Raw genomic sequence first — 20,359 nt, 5'->3', positions numbered from 1 at the left:
AGTAGGTAAGTAGTACAGCTTTTCACTCTCATGAATGCTAAATCTGTTACCATCTTTGGTTACCATGTGACTGTCTTCTCTCTTGAAGATCACTGTTGCTCCTCCATGCGTTGCTCTTGACACTGAAAAGATGTTGTGGGGATACGAAGGCATGTACAGAGCATCCTGCAGCTGTGCTCTGTGCTGTCGTCCATCGCTGTCCAGGAGATGTATCATCGCTGTTCCTCTGTCTTGAGCCATTCCACTGCAGCGCGTCCCATCAGCAAGCTCCACTGAATGAGTCTCTGGTCGGAATGTGTCATCAAAGCTTTGAAATGTTTTTACATCGTTCACAATATGGGATGTCGCTCCTGGGTCCACCATAATGCCTTTCATCTTTACTTTGGGGATTGAACCATCACCTTTGGTTTGTGCAGCCTTGAAGAAGTAGTCACTCGCTTCTTCATCTGTGACCTTTCTTGCATTGTCCTGTTTATCTTTCTTTCTACACAAAGTTTCTTGGTGTGTGTTGATTTTGCAAAAGCTGCACCACACTTTTCTGGTACATTTCCTTGCTCTATGTCCTTTAATTCCACATTTGAAGCATGTCATAATTACATCTTCACCTTTTCCTAGGTTGCTGGTATATTTCTTATGGGAATTTCTTCCCTGCTTTACATCAGTTTTCATCACATTATCTGTGGTCTCTGTTGTGCTCATTTTCTCTGATTCTTCATATATTCGTAATCTTCGTTTGAAGTCAGCAAATGTCACAGTGTCCTCATTTTGCGTTATATGAACGGCAAGTGGTTTGTAAGCGTCTGGTAAACCACCAAGAATCATGGCTATGATCAAACTGTCACTAAGAGTCTCACCGGCATCACGTAGAGCTGTAATCAGGTTCTCTGCTCGGATGATGTAGTCCGTAGTTGACTCGTTGTCCGTCTTCCGTAGCCTGGTCAAGGACGTGTACAGGTTGATGATCCGTGGCTTGCTTTTCCCTGAGTAATGCTCCCTCAGTATTTTCAATGCTTTTCTGCCGTCGTATTCAGCCTCATGTCTGATAAGCGACAAACTTTTATCATCTATTAGCCTTATTAGCTCTGCGTAGCAATCTGGATTCTTGGTCCCATCTGCTGCTGTCTGCGCCTCACCAACTGGCTCATTCAAAATAGTCTCTTTCAACTTTAAGGTGTGTAAATGTCCCAAAAACCTCGCTTCCCACAGGTCGTACTTGTCTTCCGATCCATCGAAGAACATCTGCGGGGACAGGGCTCCACGAGTCGCCATTTTGTCTTCCCTCGCACTTTTTCTTGACTTGAACTTTGCTCGCGTAATACGTCGCGTTTAATTCTTCGTCAACAATGATCTGTCCTTTATTTTCAAAATGTCCATGGTAAGCTCCGTGTAAATACGTCACGTTTGCTTTTACCTTGCTCCTTGTCTCGCTATTTCTTCGGCTCAAATCCGCCCTTGCGCACCTTCCGTAGCAGCCTTTTCGGTCCGTCGGCTCCACGTTGCCTGTGTGACCGCTGTCTGGGTGCCTGGGCCCAGAACCTGTTAAGGCGCGCAGGTCGAGGAGATGACTCAAAGCAAAATAAACGATGCTCTCACGTTGGTATCTTCAGCCTCTTGCTTAGCATATTTATTAGTTGGACAACTTGGTAGCACGGGAGAACAGCAGCCGTGACCATGAGCGCATGAGGAACACCATAAAACAACTTCCTGTATGCGTCTTCAAAATAAGAACCTCTTTCAGACAGAGAATAAGAGCGCTCTAATAACATATTTAACATGTATATATATATATATATATATATATATATATATATATATATATATATATATATAATGAATACAATTTTCGAAACGTAATATAATCTTGTTTCTTTAAATAAGAGGGGAAAAACAATTCAAAATGCAGGTGTTTTCTTTACATTGTTTACACATTTGGTGTAAAATATGGGGGGGGGGGGGGGGGGTCTCTTGAACAATCCCCTCACTCAGAGAGAAGACGAGAACTTGACCTTCCCACAACGAGGCAAGGTCATCCTCTAGAGCAGTGTTTTTCAACCACTGTGCCGCGGCACACTGGTGTTCCGCAAGATATAGTCAGGTGAGCCATGGGAAATTGTCCAATTTCACATTTTTTTCTAAAAAACAATTGCTCTCACAGCCGCTGTCAGCTGTGAGAGCAGTGTGTAGTCATGTATAGATACTCTTCACCACTAGATGGCAGCACAGAACGTTGCCGGTAAAATCGAAACTTAACAGATCTGTGATTAACAGATCTAACAGGTCTGGTTAATCTCCACCTGCTGCTACCATCTTATATGAAAGTACTGTGTCAGTGACAGTGATGGAGAAGTTTTTGAAAAGGAAGAATGTGAACCAGGATCTCAGCTCTTCATCCATCAGGTCCAGGTTTCACACTGAGGGAGTCACAATAAAAAAAAGAAATTGGGAAATACTTTTTTCTGTAATTAATTGATTCCTGTTGATAAAACTTTGATGAGAATGACTTTATATTGTTAGTAGTGGGTACAGAGTTTCACATTTTAACATATTCGGGTGGTGGTGTGCCTCCAGATTTTTCCAAAGAAAAAAGTGTGCCTTGGCTCAAAAAAGGTTGAAAAACACTGCTCGAGATTCAGCAGTGTTTTTCAACCTTTTTTGAAAAAAATTTGAAATTGGATAATTTCCCACGGTACACCTGACTATGTCCCCCCCCCCCCTCCCCCCGGGTCAAAATGTGTATAAATGTGAATCATGAAGCAGAGGGAAGCTGAAAATATCTCCCAAAGGCATCAAATTACAAATGAGACATTCCCATGTTGTCAAACAAAATTGGGTTTTATTTACATGCTAGAGTAACAGAAAACAAACAACAGGCTCCCAGAAAATGGCATCTCTGGTTCACCATCGTGAAGCTCTTCTCTTCTTCTGTTGTTTTGCTTTCTTCTCTTGTCTTCTGGTCACAAACTTCTTTCCTTGCCCCAAATCTGAAACACAAAATGTGTTTTGTGTTCAACAATGCTGGTTAAACAGCCTATCAACCAAGGTTAGTGCAGCTCTCCAATTAACTGGATATAAAATAAAGCCCATCCAACCGATCCAGTCACTTTTCAATGATGAATAACAGCTTGTCTTGTCATTGAGGTGCTTACTTGGATTATTGTTGGGCTGGTTCTTTTCCGTCGGGTTGGAGGAGCAGTCAGAAGTGGTGACCTTTGTCTCCTCTTTAGTAGGTTGTGGTGATCTTTAATAAGCAAGAAGGAAAATTGTTAGTTTCAGTTCAGTTAGTCTTTTTTCTTAAAATACTAAAACTCCTCAGAGCGGTAGAGTTTGGACAAATACCTGTTGACAGAGGCTGAAGGTTGTTGTGAGACTTGTTGTGCCGGGGCCTGGTCCTTCTTGTTCAGGTCAGACTGACTGTATTTGGACCAATATTTGCAGCCAGGCCAGGTGATGCTGGCAAGAAGTGGCTCAATATAGTCAAATTCAAAAGAGCTGCAGCTGTCGCACTCCTCCAGGGGTTTGCTGTAAGATTCCACATTGTAAGATTAACAATCATTACACTGAACAGCTTGCAAAAGCACAATGATGTTGAATATTTGTAGCACTTAGCAGCTATTTCATTGGTCTGTTTGTTAAAAAAGACTCAAAATCATCAGAGATAAAGTTTGGACAAATACCTGTTGACAGTCTGTGCAATGTCCAACTCCTCCAGGTGCTTTTCATCGTTTGAAATCTTTTCTTCAGTGAAGGTGATGCTGGAGAAAAGAGGCTGAACATAGTCATATTCGTAAGAGCTGCAATTGTTGCACTCCACCACCTGGTTGCTGTTGGACCTGGTGATGCTAGCAAGAAGTGGCTCAATGTATTCATCCTCCTCAGAGCTGCAATCATCAGAAAGATAAACATTACAGGTCATTACACTCAACAGCTTGCAAAAGCACAATGATGTTAAATATGTGTGACACTTAGCATCCAACTCATCATTGGGTCTGTTTTAAAAGACCAAATCATCAGAAAAAGGGAGTTGTGACAAATACCTGTTGACAGTCTCTACAATGTCCAACTCCTCCAGGTGCTTTTCGTCGTTTGAAGTCTTTTCTTCAGTGAAGGTGATGCTGGCAAAAAGAGGCTGAATATATTCCTCTTCCTCCGAGCTGCAATCATCACACTCCACCACATGGTTGCTGTAAGAGTTCACAGTGGAAGATTAACAATCATTACACTGAACAGCTTGCAAAAGCACAATTATGTTAAATACGTGTAACATTGAGCAGTTATTTCATTTGGTGGTGTGTTTAAAAAGACTCAAAATCATCAGAGATAAAGTTTGGACAAAATACCTGTTGACAATCTCTGCATGGTCCAACTCCTCCAGGGGCTCTTCATTGGTTGGAGTCTTTTCTTCACTGAAGGTGATGCTGGAGAAAAGAGGCTGAACATAGTCATATTCGTATGAGCTGCAATTCTCGTACTCCACCACCTGGTTGCTGTTGGACCTGGTGATGCTGGCAAGCAGTGGCTCAATATATTCATCCTCCTCAGAGCTGCAATCATCAGAAAGATAAACATTACAGGTCATTACACTCAACAGCTTGTAAAAGCACAATGATGTTAAATATTTGTCACACTAAGCAGCTACTGTATTGGTCTGTTTGTTTTAAAAGACCAAATCATCAGCGAAAGGAAGTTTTGACAAATACCTGTTGACAGACTCTGCAAGGTCCAACTCCTCCAGGTGGTTTTCTTCAGGTGAAGCCTTCACTTCTGGAAAGAAATCTTCTTGCACCGAGGGAAACTCATGGCTTGTTCTTTCCTTGCCATTTTCCACTTCTTCATGCAGGTCCTTGAGTGCTTTTTCCAGAGCACCGATTTTCTCCTGCTCGTCATTCAGATTTTTCAAGAACATTGCTGCAACTCCCATCACCTCCGCCGCGAGGGTCTGTCTGTTAATAGTGGGAGCGCCACTAATGTACTGTAAAACACAAGCAAAGACCATCATTAGACCTGCTCAATTAAATTTTTGCCTCAGTTACCGTAGAAAACATTATTTTGGTCTTCAATCTTCCTCTCATTTCATTTACATCCAAAATTATGTGGTTCTACTAGAATTACTTGTATTTATCAACAACTTACATTCAAAATCTGAACCACTCCGTGAAGCACACCCCCCTCTCCGGTCTCCATCTCTGGAAGCTGTGGTGGGACCGTCAAGTTGCTCATCGTGTTGTCACGACAATCTGTAGCAAATATTTAGAATAAAATATTGTAAATTTTTCACACAAAATTGACAATTGGTAAGGTCACCAAATGTACTTTTTTGCATTCAACTCACAGTTTTGAAGGAAATAGAGAATGTTGTCTGAAATCAAATCCTTGAGAAGAATCTCGCAGTTGATGAAGTCTTTCAGAGAATCGCTGTCGCGTGTGTCACAATCGCTGGAGGGTGAAGAACTGGAAATCGAACTGGAACCTGGAGAGAAACAAGTGACTGCCAACGCTGAACGAAGCTGATCCGGACTGAAAGGAAAAGGCCAAATGAGTTCTTTTTATCTGCTGTCTGTCCTTTGATGTGTCCTTTGAGGGCCTCAAGGGGCGGGGCCTCGTGGGGGAGGAGCCTTGTGGAGGATATCAAAGGACCTTTTATCACTTTGATCTTCTCCAGTTTTTTAAAGAGCCATTTATGATACATCAAAGGACAGTCAGCAGATAAATAGAATCCATTTGGCCTTTTCCTTTCAGTCCGGATCAGCTTCGTTCAGCGTTGGCAGTCACTTGTTTCTCTCCAGGTTCCAGTTCGATTTCCAGTTCTTCACCCTCCAGCGATTGTGACACACGCGACAGCGATTCTCTGAAAGACTTCATCCACTGCGAGATTCTTCTCAAGGATTTGATTTCAGACAACATTCTCTATTTCCTTCAAAACTGTGAGTTGAATGCAAAAAAGTACATTTGGTGACCTTACCAATTGTCAATTTTGTGTGAAAAATTTACAATATTTTATTCTAAATATTTGCTGCAGATTGTCGTGACAACACGATGAGCAACTTGACGGTCCCACCACAGCTTCCAGAGATGGAGACCGGAGAGGGGGGTGTGCTTCACGGAGTGGTTCAGATTTTGAATGTAAGTTGTTGATAAATACAAGTAATTCTAGTAGAACCACGTAATTTTGGATGTAAATGAAATGAGAGGAAGATTGAAGACCATAATAACGTTTTCTACGGTAACTGAGGTTAAAATTAAATTGAGCAGGTCTAATGATGGTCTTTGATTGTGTTTTACAGTACATTAGTGGCGCTCCCACTATAAACAGACAGACCCTCGCGGCGGAGGTGATGGGAGTTGCAGCGATTTTCTTGAAAAATCTGAATGACGAGCAGGAGAAAATCAGTGCTCTGGAAAAAGAGCTGAAGGACCTGCATGAAGAGGTGGAAAATGGCAAGGAAAGAACAAGCCATGAGTTTCCCTCGGTGCAAGAAGATTTCTTTCCAGAAGTGAAGGCTTCACCTGAAGAAAACCACCTGGAGGAGTTGGACCTTGCAGAGTCTGTCAACAGGTATTTGTCCTCACCTCCTCTCTCTGATGATTTTGAGTCTTTTAAACAAACAGACCAATACAATAGATGCTAAGTTTTACAAATGTTCAACATCATTGTGCTTTTGCAAGCTGTGTAATGATTGTTTATCTTCCATTGTGAACTCTTGCAGCAAACACATGGTGGAGTGTGACGGTTGCAGCTCTGAGGAAGATGAATATATTCAACCGCTTTTCGCCAGCATCACCTTCAGTGACGAAAAGACTTTAAACGAGGAAAACCACCTGGAGGAGTTGGACCATTCAGAGACTGTCAACAGGTATTTGTCACAACTTTCTCTCTCTGATGATTTTGTGTCTTTTAAACAAACAAACAAACAAACAAGCAAACCAATGAAATAGCTGCTCAATGTTAAACATATTTAACATAATTGTGCTTTTGCAAGCTGTTGAGTGTAATGATTGTTCATCTTCCACTGTGAACTCTTGCAGCAAACACGTGGTGGAGTGTGATGATTGCAGCTCTGATGAAGAGGAATATATTCAGCCACTTTTCTCCAGCATCACCTTCACTGAAGAAAAGTCTTCAACCAACGAAAAGCACCTGGAGGAGTTGGACCTTGCAGAGTCTGCCAACAGGTATTTGTCAAAACTTCCTTTCTCTGATGATTTGGTCTTTTAAAACAAACAGACCAATACAGTAGCTGCTTAGTGTGACAAATATTCAACATCATTGTGCTTTTACAAGCTGTTGAGTGTAATGACCTGTAATGTTTATCTATCTGATGATTGCAGCTCTGAGGAGGATGAATATATTGAGCCACTGCTTGCCAGCATCACCAGGTCCAACAGCAACCAGGTGGTGGAGTACGAGAATTGCAGCTCTTACGAATATGAGTATATTCAGCCTCTTTTCTCCAGTATCACCTTCAGTGAAGAAAAGACTCCAACCAATGAAGAGCACCTGGAGGAGTTGGACCATGCAGAGATTGTCAACAGGTATTTTGTCCAAACTTTATCTCTGATGATTTTGAGTCTTTTTAAACACACCACCAAATGAAATAACTGCTCAATGTTACACGTATTTAACATAATTGTGCTTTTGCAAGCTGTTCAGTGTAATGATTGTTAATCTTCCACTGTGAACTCTTACAGCAACCATGTGGTGGAGTGTGACGATTGCAGCTCTGAGGAAGAGGAATATATTCAGCCTCTTTTCTCCAGCATCACCTTCACTGAAGAAAAGACTTCAAATGACGAAAAGCACCTGGAGGAGTTGGACATTGTAGAGACTGTCAACAGGTATTTGTCACAACTCCCTTTTTCTGATGATTTGGTCTTTTAAAACAGACCCAATGATGAGTTGGATGCTAAGTGTCACACATATTTAACATCATTGTGCTTTTGCAAGCTGTTGAGTGTAATGACCTGTAATGTTTATCTTTCTGATGATTGCAGCTCTGAGGAGGATGAATACATTGAGCCACTTCTTGCTAGCATCACCAGGTCCAACAGCAACCAGGTGGTGGAGTGCAACAATTGCAGCTCTTACGAATATGACTATGTTCAGCCTCTTTTCTCCAGCATCACCTTCACTGAAGAAAAGATTTCAAACGATGAAAAGCACCTGGAGGAGTTGGACATTGCACAGACTGTCAACAGGTATTTGTCCAAACTTTATCTCTGATGATTTTGAGTCTTTTTTAACAAACAGACCAATGAAATAGCTGCTAAGTGTTACAAATATTCAACATCATTGTGCTTTTGCAAGCTGTTCAGTGTAATGATTGTTAATCTTACAATGTGGAATCTTACAGCAAACCCCTGGAGGAGTGCGACAGCTGCAGCTCTTTTGAATTTGACTATATTGAGCCACTTCTTGCCAGCATCACCTGGCCCGGATGCAAATATTGGTCCAAATACAGTCAGTCTGACCTGAACAAGAAGGACCAGGCCCCGGCACAACAAGTCTCACAACAACCTTCAGCCTCTGTCAACAGGTATTTGTCCAAACTCTACCGCTCTGAGGAGTTTTAGTATTTTAAGAAAAAAGACTAACTGAACTGAAACTAACAATTTTCCTTCTTGCTTATTAAAGATCACCACAACCTACTAAAGAGGAGACAAAGGTCACCACTTCTGACTGCTCCTCCAACCCGACGGAAAAGAACCAGCCCAACAATAATCCAAGTAAGCACCTCAATGACAAGACAAGCTGTTATTCATCATTGAAAAGTGACTGGATCGGTTGGATGGGCTTTATTTTATATCCAGTTAATTGGAGAGCTGCACTAACCTTGGTTGATAGGCTGTTTAACCAGCATTGTTTAACACAAAACACATTTTGTGTTTCAGATTTGGGGCAAGGAAAGAAGTTTGTGACCAGAAGACAAGAGAAGAAAGCAAAACAACAGAAGAAGAGAAGAGCTTCACGATGGTGAACCAGAGACGCCATTTTCTGGGAGCCTGTTGTTTGTTTTCTGTTACTCAAGCATGTAAATAAAACCCAATTTTGTTTGACAACATGGGAATGTGTCATTTGTAATTTGATGCCTTTGGGAGATATTTTCAGCTTCCCTCTGCTTCATGATTCACATTTATACACATTTTGACCCGGGGGAGTGGCCGTGTTGTGTGTGTTTCAAATGTGATGTGACTCTTGCTGTGGTATGGCTGTTAAACACATCCATCCCCCCACCCCTGATGTGTTTCTCTAGGACAGTGTTTTTCAACCACTGTGTCGCAGCACACTGGTGTTTCCGCGAGATATAGTCAGGTGTACCGGGGGAAATTATCCAATTTCACATTTTTTTTCTAAAAAAACATTTGTGTTGCAGAGTAATCATGTATTAATACTCTTCGCCAATAGATGGCAGCACAGAACGTTGCCGTTGAAATCGAAATTTAACAGACGTCAGTCTTGTTTATCACCGCCACCTGTGGCTGCTCCCATCTTGTATCAAAGTACTGTGTCAGTGACAGTGATGGAGAAGTTTTTGAAAAGGAAGAATGTGAACCAGGATCTCAGTTCTTCATCCATCAGGTCCAGGTTTCACACTGAGGGAGTAAAAATTAAAAAAAGAAATTGGGAAATACTTTTTTCTGTATTTATTTGATTCCTGTTGATAAAGCATTGATGATAATGACTTTATATTGCTAATAGAGGCTACAGAGTTTAAAATTTTAACATTTTCGGGTGGTGCTGTGCCTCCATATTTTTCCAAAGAAAAAAGTGTGCCTTGGCTCAAAAAAGGTTGAAAAACACTGCTCTAGAGGTTCATCCTCCACATCTGAACGAGATCCAAGCTCTGGAGCGACGCAGACGCTGGTGCTTCCAACAGCCGTTCATCACGTTTGGAATAGTTTCTCGTTGCTGGCAGAGACGAGTCGGCCGCCTCGGCTTCTCCTCCACATGTTGGCGATTAACACAGTCCTGCTTAATGTGCCATCAAGGAAGCATCTTGCAACGATGCCTGATGGGAGCGGACTCATTCAGACAGTTTTACACCATCAGAGGCGTTTTGTGTTTGTACGTTGCTATGCAGATTTAAAAAAAAAATAATAATAAAAAAATAAACAATTTAGGATTATAAGGTATATGCAAGAGGCTGCCTGTGTGTGTCGTAGTGCTGAGTTATGGCCCAGGGGATGCCATGTGGCGTTTCCAGCCTTATGGACATCTTTAAATGACAACAGTGAGAGGTACGCCTTCAAAAACTAACTCTACAGAGAATAAGCACTGTTTGGGTTGGAATTAACTTTGTATTTTATTAAATGATGGGGGGGGGGACCCAATTAACACCTTTATTCTTCAACCCATTGCGTTGAGGACAAGCGGTTTGTTGGACATTTCATTGTGAAGTTTTTATTAGAGTTGGCTATATGTTGATATTGTAGTAATTCTTTAGTAGTAATTGTACATTTTAATCCTGTATACTAGAGAAAAACTTGAAAGTTTACTTTTAAAAGTAATGACGGCTCTATTTCACGTACAAAATTGGGCTGTACGTGGAACCTGGACTAAAACGAGGGCGACGCCTCTGGTTTAGGTCAAACATGACACGTCGTTTTCTATTGTCGAGTTTTAAAATCTGCTGTCAGACATGACAGAAGGACATTCCTCACTAAATGATGACACACTTACACACTTCACTCAGCTGAATGTGAAAAGTATTCAGATCAATTAGTGCTCCGGAAAAACAGTTTCACTGAGAAATGCTTTGACTTCTCAACGTTTCACACGTCAAGAGAAATGATCACTGGAGCGCAGATGTTTGTAAAGATTAGTTAAGCATGTGTAAAATGTCAATTCTGAGAATAAGCACTTCATTCTGCAGGAAGTATGTAAAGCATGGTACAATTCATTGTTCGACTTTTTCATACCACAAAAATTAATTGTGAGAGATTCTGGTTTGAACAAAGAGCCCAAACAAAAACGTCAATATAGAAGCTTTAACTAGGGAAACATGGGATTTCCAGGTGACGACTCCTTCAAAACTGTTGTGGTTGGAGAGCTCCCCCTGGTGGTACAAAGAGGAAAATCATTTTGAAACCAAAAAAGGGGAAAAACGCATCAAACTAATAAAGTATTGTTTCCTTCCCTTGATGTCAAACATCTGTTCTTAATGTTGTGGGCAGTGGCGCACCTTGTTGGTTTTCCACAAATGGGGGAGGCCCGCCCAGCTCGTCAACATGTCAGTGGGCGGGTTTACGTGATGCACCTGAACGCATCACTCAAAGCTGTCCACTACTAGGCTGCATTTCACCTTTTCAACGCCACAGCTTATTGGTTTTCAGAAATACGCATCTATGAACCTTTTCAATAATAAAAGAGAAAGTTTGTGTCCGAGCCAAGATGTTGGTTTTAACTGCAGGAGTCGACAGCCGTCTGCGCAGGAAGGGGGGCGGAGTCACAAGACGTAGCTGAGCCGGTGGACGGCAAAGTCCGCTACTGCTCTCGCTTACCTGTCACTCTGCTCCTCTCCCTCCCTCACTTTGATTCACTGCCTTGAGCCCTTCATGTCCCTGCATGGCATTCATGTACACTGCTAAAAAAAAAAAAAAACCCAAAAAACTGTCATTTCAAGCCATAAATTGCTCACATATTGCCTTCCGAGGTAAAACTCCAATAATGTTCAATAAGTTTGGACTTATGAGAAAGCAACTCAAGTTTCTAACTTTTTTTTTAAAACTTTTATAAAACATCTGCGGGTTTTCTGGCCAAAATGATGGAATGATCAAAAGGAAACATCTAAATTGCATACAAACGTTCATAATGATGCTTGTGGGTTCAAAAAAACAAAAAAACAAAATTACAAACAAGTTAAATGAGCTCAGTTAAAATCCTGTCAAACTTGAATCATACGAGACACATCAAAGTGAATTATTTTATTCTCACTTTAATTTTATAGGGGAACCACAAGTACTTTAAAAGAAGGTTATACAGCGCTGTACATTCAGGAGCAGTGTGGACTCGATAGTCGTCGCTTCTCCCTTTAAATACTATTTATTTAAATGTTCTATAATCTTATAATGATACAGTGATACAATAAAAGCTCGTGTAACTGGTCCTGCAGCTTTTCTGATATGTCGATGGTGGGACTGCGTATGTAATATTATTTTTTTCTTCTTCCAAAAAAGGAAAATAAAAAGTTATGATCCAAAAACCTTTACGACAGGCAGAAACTGCCAGGCTGTAATCCTGCGTAAACTCCCAATTCACTCACACAATAGAGAGAAAGAGAGACAGATAGGGAGAGGGGGAAGAGAAAAAGAAGAGCGATACATTTTCCATGTTCTGAAGGCTGGAGGGTGAAGGAAGTGGGCATCAGTTCATAGCCAGACGCAGGAGAGCACTTCCTGCGAGCTGCGCTCTTACTCCGCCCCCGCCTGCCCGACCGCCGGCCCCACGCGAAGGCTCACTTCCATAGCTGTGTGCTCAAAGTCTGACCGGATCCGGCGGAGGCGGCCCACCCCCCCATGGCCGAGGGAGGCTGACCGAAGGCCATCTGCCCCCCCGCCCCGTTCAGGGCCAAGCCCGACATCTGCTGGTTCACCTGGGGAGGTTTCACAGAATTAACCTCGGAGAAACTGAGGTACTGGTTGGAACACACAACTCGTTTTTCTCTGCAGTTTCTTCATCATACACTTATTTTGTTTTAGGCACCCAGCAGCTCCTTTATATATATATATATATATATATATATATATATATCTATATATATATATATATATATTTTTAAATGCATTAATAAAACCACAGTTGAATTAATCCCCTTTGTAGAGTTTTTTTCCTTTTTGGAATGATGAATACACGATTTATCTCTGTCGAGACGTCGTAAAGACATTTCTTAATTTGTTAAACCAGTTTAGTTTATCGTCCACTGCTGATTTATTGTTTAAAGAAAGCCATTATATTATCATTATTTCATTCCAGAGAAATACTATCAATCGATAAAGAGAGACTATTTTAGGCAAAATAAGACATTTTCAGAAATTGGTTATAAAGACGTATTATCTCGTTAAATAACGACAGAGGAGGCATCTGAGTAAACATTGAGTAGAAATTTCTGCATCACAAGATGAAGTTCGACACTTTAAGGTGTCAAGTTTGTGAAACATTTGAATTCTTTCATTTACATATTTTTATATTACATATAAACCATACATGTTTATAGAAATATCCTTTAATTTCACATCATTGAGTAGTCTGATAAAATCTAGTTAAAGCCACGCCTGTACTGCCCCCTGGTGGGGAGAGGAAACCACTGAGAAAAGTCAGAATCTCACCTGGCCCATGTTCCACTGCGCCTGCTGCCCCGGCTGGAGGGCGTACATGCCCTGAGCGGGCACCATGCCCGCCGGCATCGCTCCGCCCTGCGGCCCCATCATCCTCGGGGCCATGCCCATCATGCCGGCGGCGGGCGCGTTACCCATGAAGCCGTTGGGCATCGTCATGCCGACCATCATCCCCGGACTGGGCCCCATCATGGCGGCGCCGCTCTGAGCCATCATGGCCCCCATGACGGTGGTGGGCGGCATGGCCGCGCCCATGCCAGGGAAGGCCTGGTAGCCAGCGGCGGCCTGGACGGGAAACTGCATCTGAGACGCACCCATGAACATGCCGGCTGAGGAGGAGGAGGAGGAGGAGGAGGAGGAGGAGGAGGAGGAGGAGGAGGAGGAGGAGGAGACAAGCGTGTAAAGATTAGCGTTTCCTGCGTATTCCAGTTTAGTAATACCGCCACAACTGCAGTGTTGGAGTGGTGAGGGGTCCTCACCAGCAGGGGGCTGCTGGGACATGCTGTTGGTCCCATACAGTGACAGAATGGAGTCCTTGGACAGCGGCTTCTTGGCTGCGTCGTCACCTTTAGCGGCGCTACTGCCGTCGCTGAACAGGTTGAGGTCCGCCTGTGCCGATCCTGAGCTGGCTCCTGCGGCGGCGGCGGCTTGTGGCGGGGTGCTGGCCGAGGTACTGGAGCTCACCTGCAGGGAGCCAAGAGAACCCCGGGTCAAAGACGAGCGTGAACCCTTTGGTGGAACCTTCCAACTCCTCCTTCTACCCCACACTTACTATTCAATGGTCTTCAACCCGACAAAGCCATTTCAGTTTGAGGTTTCACACAGGACACCAGGAAAATAGTGCCAAGTCAAGTTAAAAGGTTTATCTTTGTCGTGACACAGCCTATATGTGACGTAAAAATGTCTATATTTTCACAAAACTAAACAATTGCTACAATCTCAACGTAAATCCACTTTTAATAAGAGCTGTTGCATTCTGGCTGTTTTTACAAACTCAGCCTGAGCAGGGTTTTGTGGCTGGTTTGACGGCAATGAGGTAACGAGCTTTCATCTCAGCCTGTGTTGTGTTTCTTCGTGTTTTATTAAATTATATATTTGCCGTTTGCTTGGTGGTTTGGCCGGATTAGAGCCTCTTACATGTTTTGTCCCACAGGCCTCATGTTCAATACCCCCAGTTTAATGTCTGATGAGGTGAGTCGCAGATAATATCTTACTTCCTTGTGAGCGGTGCTGACTTCACAAATGAAACGAATGATAATTAGAACCTTCCCGCTTGTGCATCACTGTGACCTGGGAGGTAAAACGACCAGGAGCCGTTTCCAACCCGAATAACTCGTCTGTTTCATTCATTTGTGAATTTAAAAAACAAACAAAACAAAAGCGGTTTCATTTAGTCTCTGTTGTAGCCTGTAAATAACTGGTACGGCCCGAGGCTGTAGTGACTAATAACGTAAAGCTCTTCGGGAGTTGCTGAAGCAGTGGAAAAAAAGTGCTACATAAGTAGAATCCATTTTCATGATCATCTGCCTCGTTTCCTTTCCTTCTGAGCTCCATGTCTTGTGGGATATTGATGTTCTTCAGTTACCGCGTCGCCTCGCTCAACAGCTTCTTCAGATCTGTTGGTTTGTTTTTGGTTTTGTTTGTACCTGAGAAAACTGAGGTGTGGATGAGGAAGCAGGGAGCGGGTTGGAGACCATGGGGCCGAATATATCCAGGTCGCTGCTCTGGCTTGTGCTCGTGCTTCCATTGTTCGCTGATGCAGCTGCTGGTGCGTCTGTGGCAAGAGGAAGAAAAACTGGTTTGAGAAGTGGGACAGAGGCGTACACCTGACACGGCTTCATCGCCATTATTACGCAACGTGCATAAATTAAACCCTCACGCAGGAGCGTGTTTACTTATTTAACTGCGGTTCCTCCCGAGGTGGAAAAAAGTCCCGTCACAGTGAGCACAGTTCGCTCAATACAAAACATTTATGAGTTTCAGTCTTTTTAGATTCAACAGCCATAAAATTATAATAAATAAATAAATACTAAATGCCGCTACAATAAAACTCTAATAAACTAAATGATACTATTGACTGCACATATTAAGACGGGAGCAAAGTACACAAACAAACAGATCTTTAAGTGAGGCATAATCCCACGGCATTAAACATGACGAACATCTACAAAACAACCATTCATTCACAGAAACCAATCTACTTAAAGCCTCGATACTCAAAGCAACTTCTGTTCTTCTGCGTCGATGTATTTGGAATCAAAACCTGTTTAAGTGCGATCAAGTAACTTAAAGTAATCAAGTAACGAAACAAGCCGGGCTTCACAGACTGGATACTGATGTGACGTCACTGTATTACAAGTTATAAGACGGGAAAAACCATGAGAAAAATCAGGATTCAGGATCAGGTTCTACAGAAATACAACAAAACAAAATATAGATTCTACTTCTGACTGGAAGAAAGGAAGAAATCAGAGCGTCTGATTGGTCGAAAGAGAACCGTTCAAACTGAACTGCAATAAATTGGGCTTCAGTTCATCGAAACTCCACAGGAGGGAATCCAACACCTTAACCTCATCGACTCACATCCAAACCATAGTTATCTCAATATTCAACATCAATTATTACATGTAAATCACGTTTATCTAATTCGCTCCATTAAACGGTACTGGAAAAAAGAAGCTTTCGTCAGGAATAAAAGTCCAATAAATGGGAGTGCACTATGGTGCAGCAACTTAAGAATAAAGGAGCACTCACCCTCAATACTTTACAAAGAATAAGCTCTTTTCAACACGGCTGGTGTTTCAAATCCACAGAAACTCTTCAAAATCTAAGTTTGTCACTTCTCAAAAAAACAAAAAACAAACAGGAAGTTACAGGTTTTTTTTACTTCCTCAGTTTCACTAACTGAGGTTTTCATATGAAAAGCGCTCTAAAAAAAACCCCAGAAGAAAGTAACGGAGCCACGATGACATCAGCCGCTGAATTCTATAGAGGAACAGCCTCCTTTCTTAATTCATACCAAATGTGCCCACAGCTACTAAATTCACCCAGTTGCACAAACCCAGGATCAAACTGTTGGAACGATGAACAACAGCGCCAACAATTCAACACATGACACTGCTTATATAACAACGGACTTTACATTCAGGAAAACACCCGGCGATCCTCGGTACAGACGGGAGGAGGGAGCTTGTGATCAGTGACGAGTCAAAGCTTCACAGAACCGAGGAGCGGGGCTTTAAAGGGTTAAAAGAGCCGCGCTCAAACCACAAATGGTGGAACCAGTTAAGGCAAACGTGGCGTTCGGTTGAGTCAGCCAGCTGCTAACGTAGAGATGAATGGAATCGACTTGAACACAGTTGGAGAGAGGAATCAGACGAGCACTGACATTACATAACCTGTGTTTCATGTGGCACTGCAGTGGTTACATCCACCAAGCTGACAAAGGTCAGGCTTTCTCTCCCTCCACTGTTTGATCAATACACGCTGAATCAACAGTGACTCGGCTCAAGGTGGAAACTGTTTTTCACAGACCGATTATCAGGAATCAGTTATTCTGCATTGTGGTTTTGAGCCTTCGTGGAGGAAAACACACAATTTCTGCTTTTGACTGTTATCACATGGGAGTTCGGCTTTTTTTAGGTTCTCTTACCTGCATTAAAACATACAATACAGTTAAATACCATTACGAATCATTGATTTACTTATGTGTGATACCTAAATATGTCTAATAAGTCATAATAGTGAGACATTATGCAAACAGCTGGTTGTTCTTTAGCACTCTGAGATAAACACACTGCACCATCCTCAACTTTTTAAATAATAAGTAAATATTTCAGGCTATGAAGTTGATTTAAGGGCTAACGTGCATTATTAGTACCTTCAAAAACATTCTCTCACTCTCAAGAGTGCTTAAATAGGTTTCTGACAAAGGGTTAATACGCAAGTCTGTGTGAGAGGTGGTGAACCGACAGCTCGACACTCACCAAGGCCTAGTAGGTTCACAGACGGTTCTGAAGCCTTCGCAGGGCTGATTTTAGGAACCGGCTTCGACTCTTCACTCTGGAGTCAATTATCACAACAAACAGCATTGATCAGGAAGCTTCCCGGCCAGGTTATGTGCGATCGTTTTATGAATGAATGGATGAATGTGAGAGAGGTACCTTGGTGTAAGAGGACACCTTGCTCCCTCTGTCCGGCTCCCGCTCTTTCTTGCTATCTTTGGGCTGTGGAGATACAACAAAGTGAGCCAAAAGGGAAAAAAGATGAAAGAGCCGCTGCGTTCAGCTCATGTAAATAGTTGAAATGTGCCGGACACGCACACTGCTCCCGTTGGTCACGTTCTTGTTGTAGTATTTCTTCTTCTCGTATTTATCCCTGATGAAGAACTCCACCGCTCTGAGGACACAGCTCAGGAAAAGCAAAATGGGCAAAAACGGAAGAAAGGCACCAATGAAAGCAGACAGGGGGACTCCTGGGAAGGATACTGGTCTGTCTGAGGTCTTCTGAAGCTGTCTGGAAGGTTGGCCTCATAAAGCTGCCTGGCCCTGGTGTTTCCCATATCCTGTATACTCTGAGAGGGGGGAGAGATAAACACCGACATCGTGATCACAACGTATTAATGGCATCACTTCACTGCTTTCAGTCACTATGATCAGTGTGCACATCACATGCTGACGATAATTTCTTATCAGTTTCAAGTTGCAACTTAAAACCTTTTTTTAATCAGGAATCACATCCTCCTAAAGTGTTTTATTTTCTAATCTGCATTTCATATTCCACCCAAATTTGAGTGCATTGTGTTTTTATATCATTTTCTACACATCTGCATTTTTCAGAATTCTTGTGCCTGTCTGCAAGGCAAAACGATTAGGCGTCCGTTTAATTGTACTATTATTAGAATTATTAACGTGCGGAACGTTCAGGAATAGGTTGTTAGGAGACGCCACAGATAGAGCCATGGAGACGCCGACGTCAAAGGAGATCAGCTGCATTCAGCATTCACACTTGCAATTTCTTGTGGAAACTCACCTGACATGCAGCAGTTTTAAGTTATGGAGGCAGCGATTATTAAAGTCCAGTTGATGTGATACAGACAGAAGTGGAGTAGTAACCTGCTGGGTGTTTGGTGGACCTCCATTAAAGTGTTTCCCAGCTGTTATTACGGCGTCCATGTTTACCTCGAGAGTAATTTGCAGGTTAAAAACTGATCATTAGAAAGCTTTCAGGTGAGATAAACACAGCCTGGATGATGTACTGTCCAGGGGAAATAATGGAGAAGAAGGAGGGGTGTCAAACATACAGCCGGCCCACAAGGGGCTCCAATCCGGCCAAGCCACCCAGCAAATGGTAACAATTTCACAGAAAACATTGATTTTTTTTAAAATATCTTAAGAGTAGCAAACACGGCACTGAAACAGGAGCTCAGGTATCGGTGATGCTGCCATGAAAGATATCAAACTAGCATGAGCCTCAAAGCCATGCTGGGGGGGTTTGTCCTCAAAATAAAATGTGCCAACAGTTCTTTGGGACATTTCACTGTATTTTGCACCAGAAGGTTTCATTAAAATTGGTTTTATGCTGAGATAGTACACATTTTGAGTAGTAATTGCGCCACAGGAAACAAAAATGTTAAATTTCCAATGTAAATATTATTATAGCACCATTTTACCATTTCGGCCCACTCAAGATGAAATTAATGTCACCGCTGACCTAAAATGTGTTTTGACACTCCTGCTTTAGGGAGTAGAAAAGATCATTTTCAATCACAGCAGAGTTGAAACTCTGCATGAACGTGTCGGGTTTTCAAATATGGGGGGGGGGCAAGGGTCTCGCTCAAGGACCCCCAGTGCATGTTTTTTGAACTGGAAATAAAAATTTAGCTTTCGGGAAACTCATTTCTCAACTCACTTATTGGGACATAGCTTTAACGGGCCTGGATGACAAGGTGTACATGTGATTTTCTATAAGAGGGAGTACCTGGATTTGTTCGGAGGTCCACTGGTCCAGGTTGACAGACTTCACTCTGGATATGTGTACCCCCAGATTCCTGTGGATCCCGGCGCATCGGATGCAGATAAACACCCCCAGATTCCAGGAAGCCCATCTGGGACCTGTTGGTGACAGAAAACCAGGAGACGGATGAGGAAAACAGATTTGCATACTTCACACAACGACCTGACAGGGAAGTGAGCCTCGGGTTGGGTGGTGTGTGTGTGTGTGTGTGTGTGTGTGTGTGTGTGTGTGGGGGGGGGGGGGGGGGGGGGGTTGTTTAAAGCTCGTAAGAGCCGCCATCGTTGCAGCCGTGAGGAAGGATGACGGAGGGGGAGCTTATATAGATTTAGAGAAGTTAGCTCGCCGCTAGCCACTTAGTGCAGCTCGCGAGGAAGAAGAAGGAGTCAGCTGACCACGAGCTAACTAGCATTAGCCGAGCTAACCGCCGCGGGGCTTCCTCAGCTCGGCGGTTTGAGGCACAAGCTGATAAACTGTGAGCGGCGGAGGGGAGCATTGTTCGGACGAGGGGGAGGGGGGGCAGGAGCCGCACCTTTCGCCTCACAGTCGGCGCAGTACTTGTTGTCGTCCTCCCTCAGCATTTTAGACAGGATGGCCTGGTGCTGCTCGTTCAGCTTCTGGGCCTTCTCCCTCTCCGAGCGGGTCGTCATGGTCGCGGCTTGCTTTGGACTCGTGTCGATTGAATGAAGTCGGTGCTGATCAGTCGTCTTTTGGGAGAACTTTCCAATAAAATCTCATAATCGAAGGTCTGAACGCCTCCGAGTAGGATCTGAAAACACCCGGAACCGGAATCCGCTCTCCGCCCACAGGAATGTGAGCGGTGACGCGGCGCCCGCTCCTGATTGGACGAGCGCCGTGACGACACATGACGCACGGCGTTTCTGAATAATGAAGTTTTACATTACAAATATAAAAAAAATTAAAAATCATTCATAAAAGTTTCACACAAATCACAACAAGCAAGGGCGTAAGAGGTCTAATGTGATTATTCATCCTGTTTTTGTTTTCTTTGTAATTA

At 42.9% G+C, this 20,359-nt stretch overlaps 1 protein-coding gene across 1 annotated transcript; it reads right to left on the bottom strand.

Annotated features, from left to right (window-relative positions):
• Nucleotides 1-11,922: 11,922 nt before the first annotated feature.
• Nucleotides 11,923-20,130, bottom strand: LOC308148979 (stromal membrane-associated protein 1-like). Its single transcript, XM_080520580.1, has 10 exons — nt 19,874-20,130; nt 19,309-19,442; nt 17,817-17,902; nt 17,652-17,727; nt 17,493-17,555; nt 17,316-17,391; nt 14,976-15,103; nt 13,809-14,013; nt 13,321-13,658; nt 11,923-12,587 (listed from the first exon to the last, which is right to left on the bottom strand). Exons 1-10 carry the CDS (start codon nt 19,989-19,991, stop codon nt 12,450-12,452), a joined length of 1,362 nt encoding a protein of 453 aa, XP_080376706.1. The 5' UTR covers nt 19,992-20,130; the 3' UTR covers nt 11,923-12,449.
• Nucleotides 20,131-20,359: the final 229 nt, after the last annotated feature.

This window comes from Blennius ocellaris, assembly GCF_963422515.1.
Source record: "Blennius ocellaris genome assembly, chromosome: 3".
NCBI lineage: Eukaryota > Metazoa > Chordata > Actinopteri > Blenniiformes > Blenniidae > Blennius > Blennius ocellaris.
Note: the sequence above shows the minus strand (reverse complement) of the source record. Positions and strands in the feature narration are given on the sequence as shown.

Excerpts from the sequence above, each read along its gene's own strand:
- LOC308148979 (XM_080520580.1), bottom strand. The coding sequence starts at position 19,991 with ATGACGACCCGCTCGGAGAGGGAGAAGGCCCAGAAGCTGAACGAGCAG. Across the intron at positions 17,556-17,651 it reads ACGTGACCAACGGGAGCAGT|CCCAAAGATAGCAAGAAAGA; the intron begins GTGCGTGTCCGG and ends GTATCTCCACAG. Across the intron at positions 15,104-17,315 it reads TGTGAACCTACTAGGCCTTG|ACGCACCAGCAGCTGCATCA; the intron begins GTGAGTGTCGAG and ends CTCTTGCCACAG.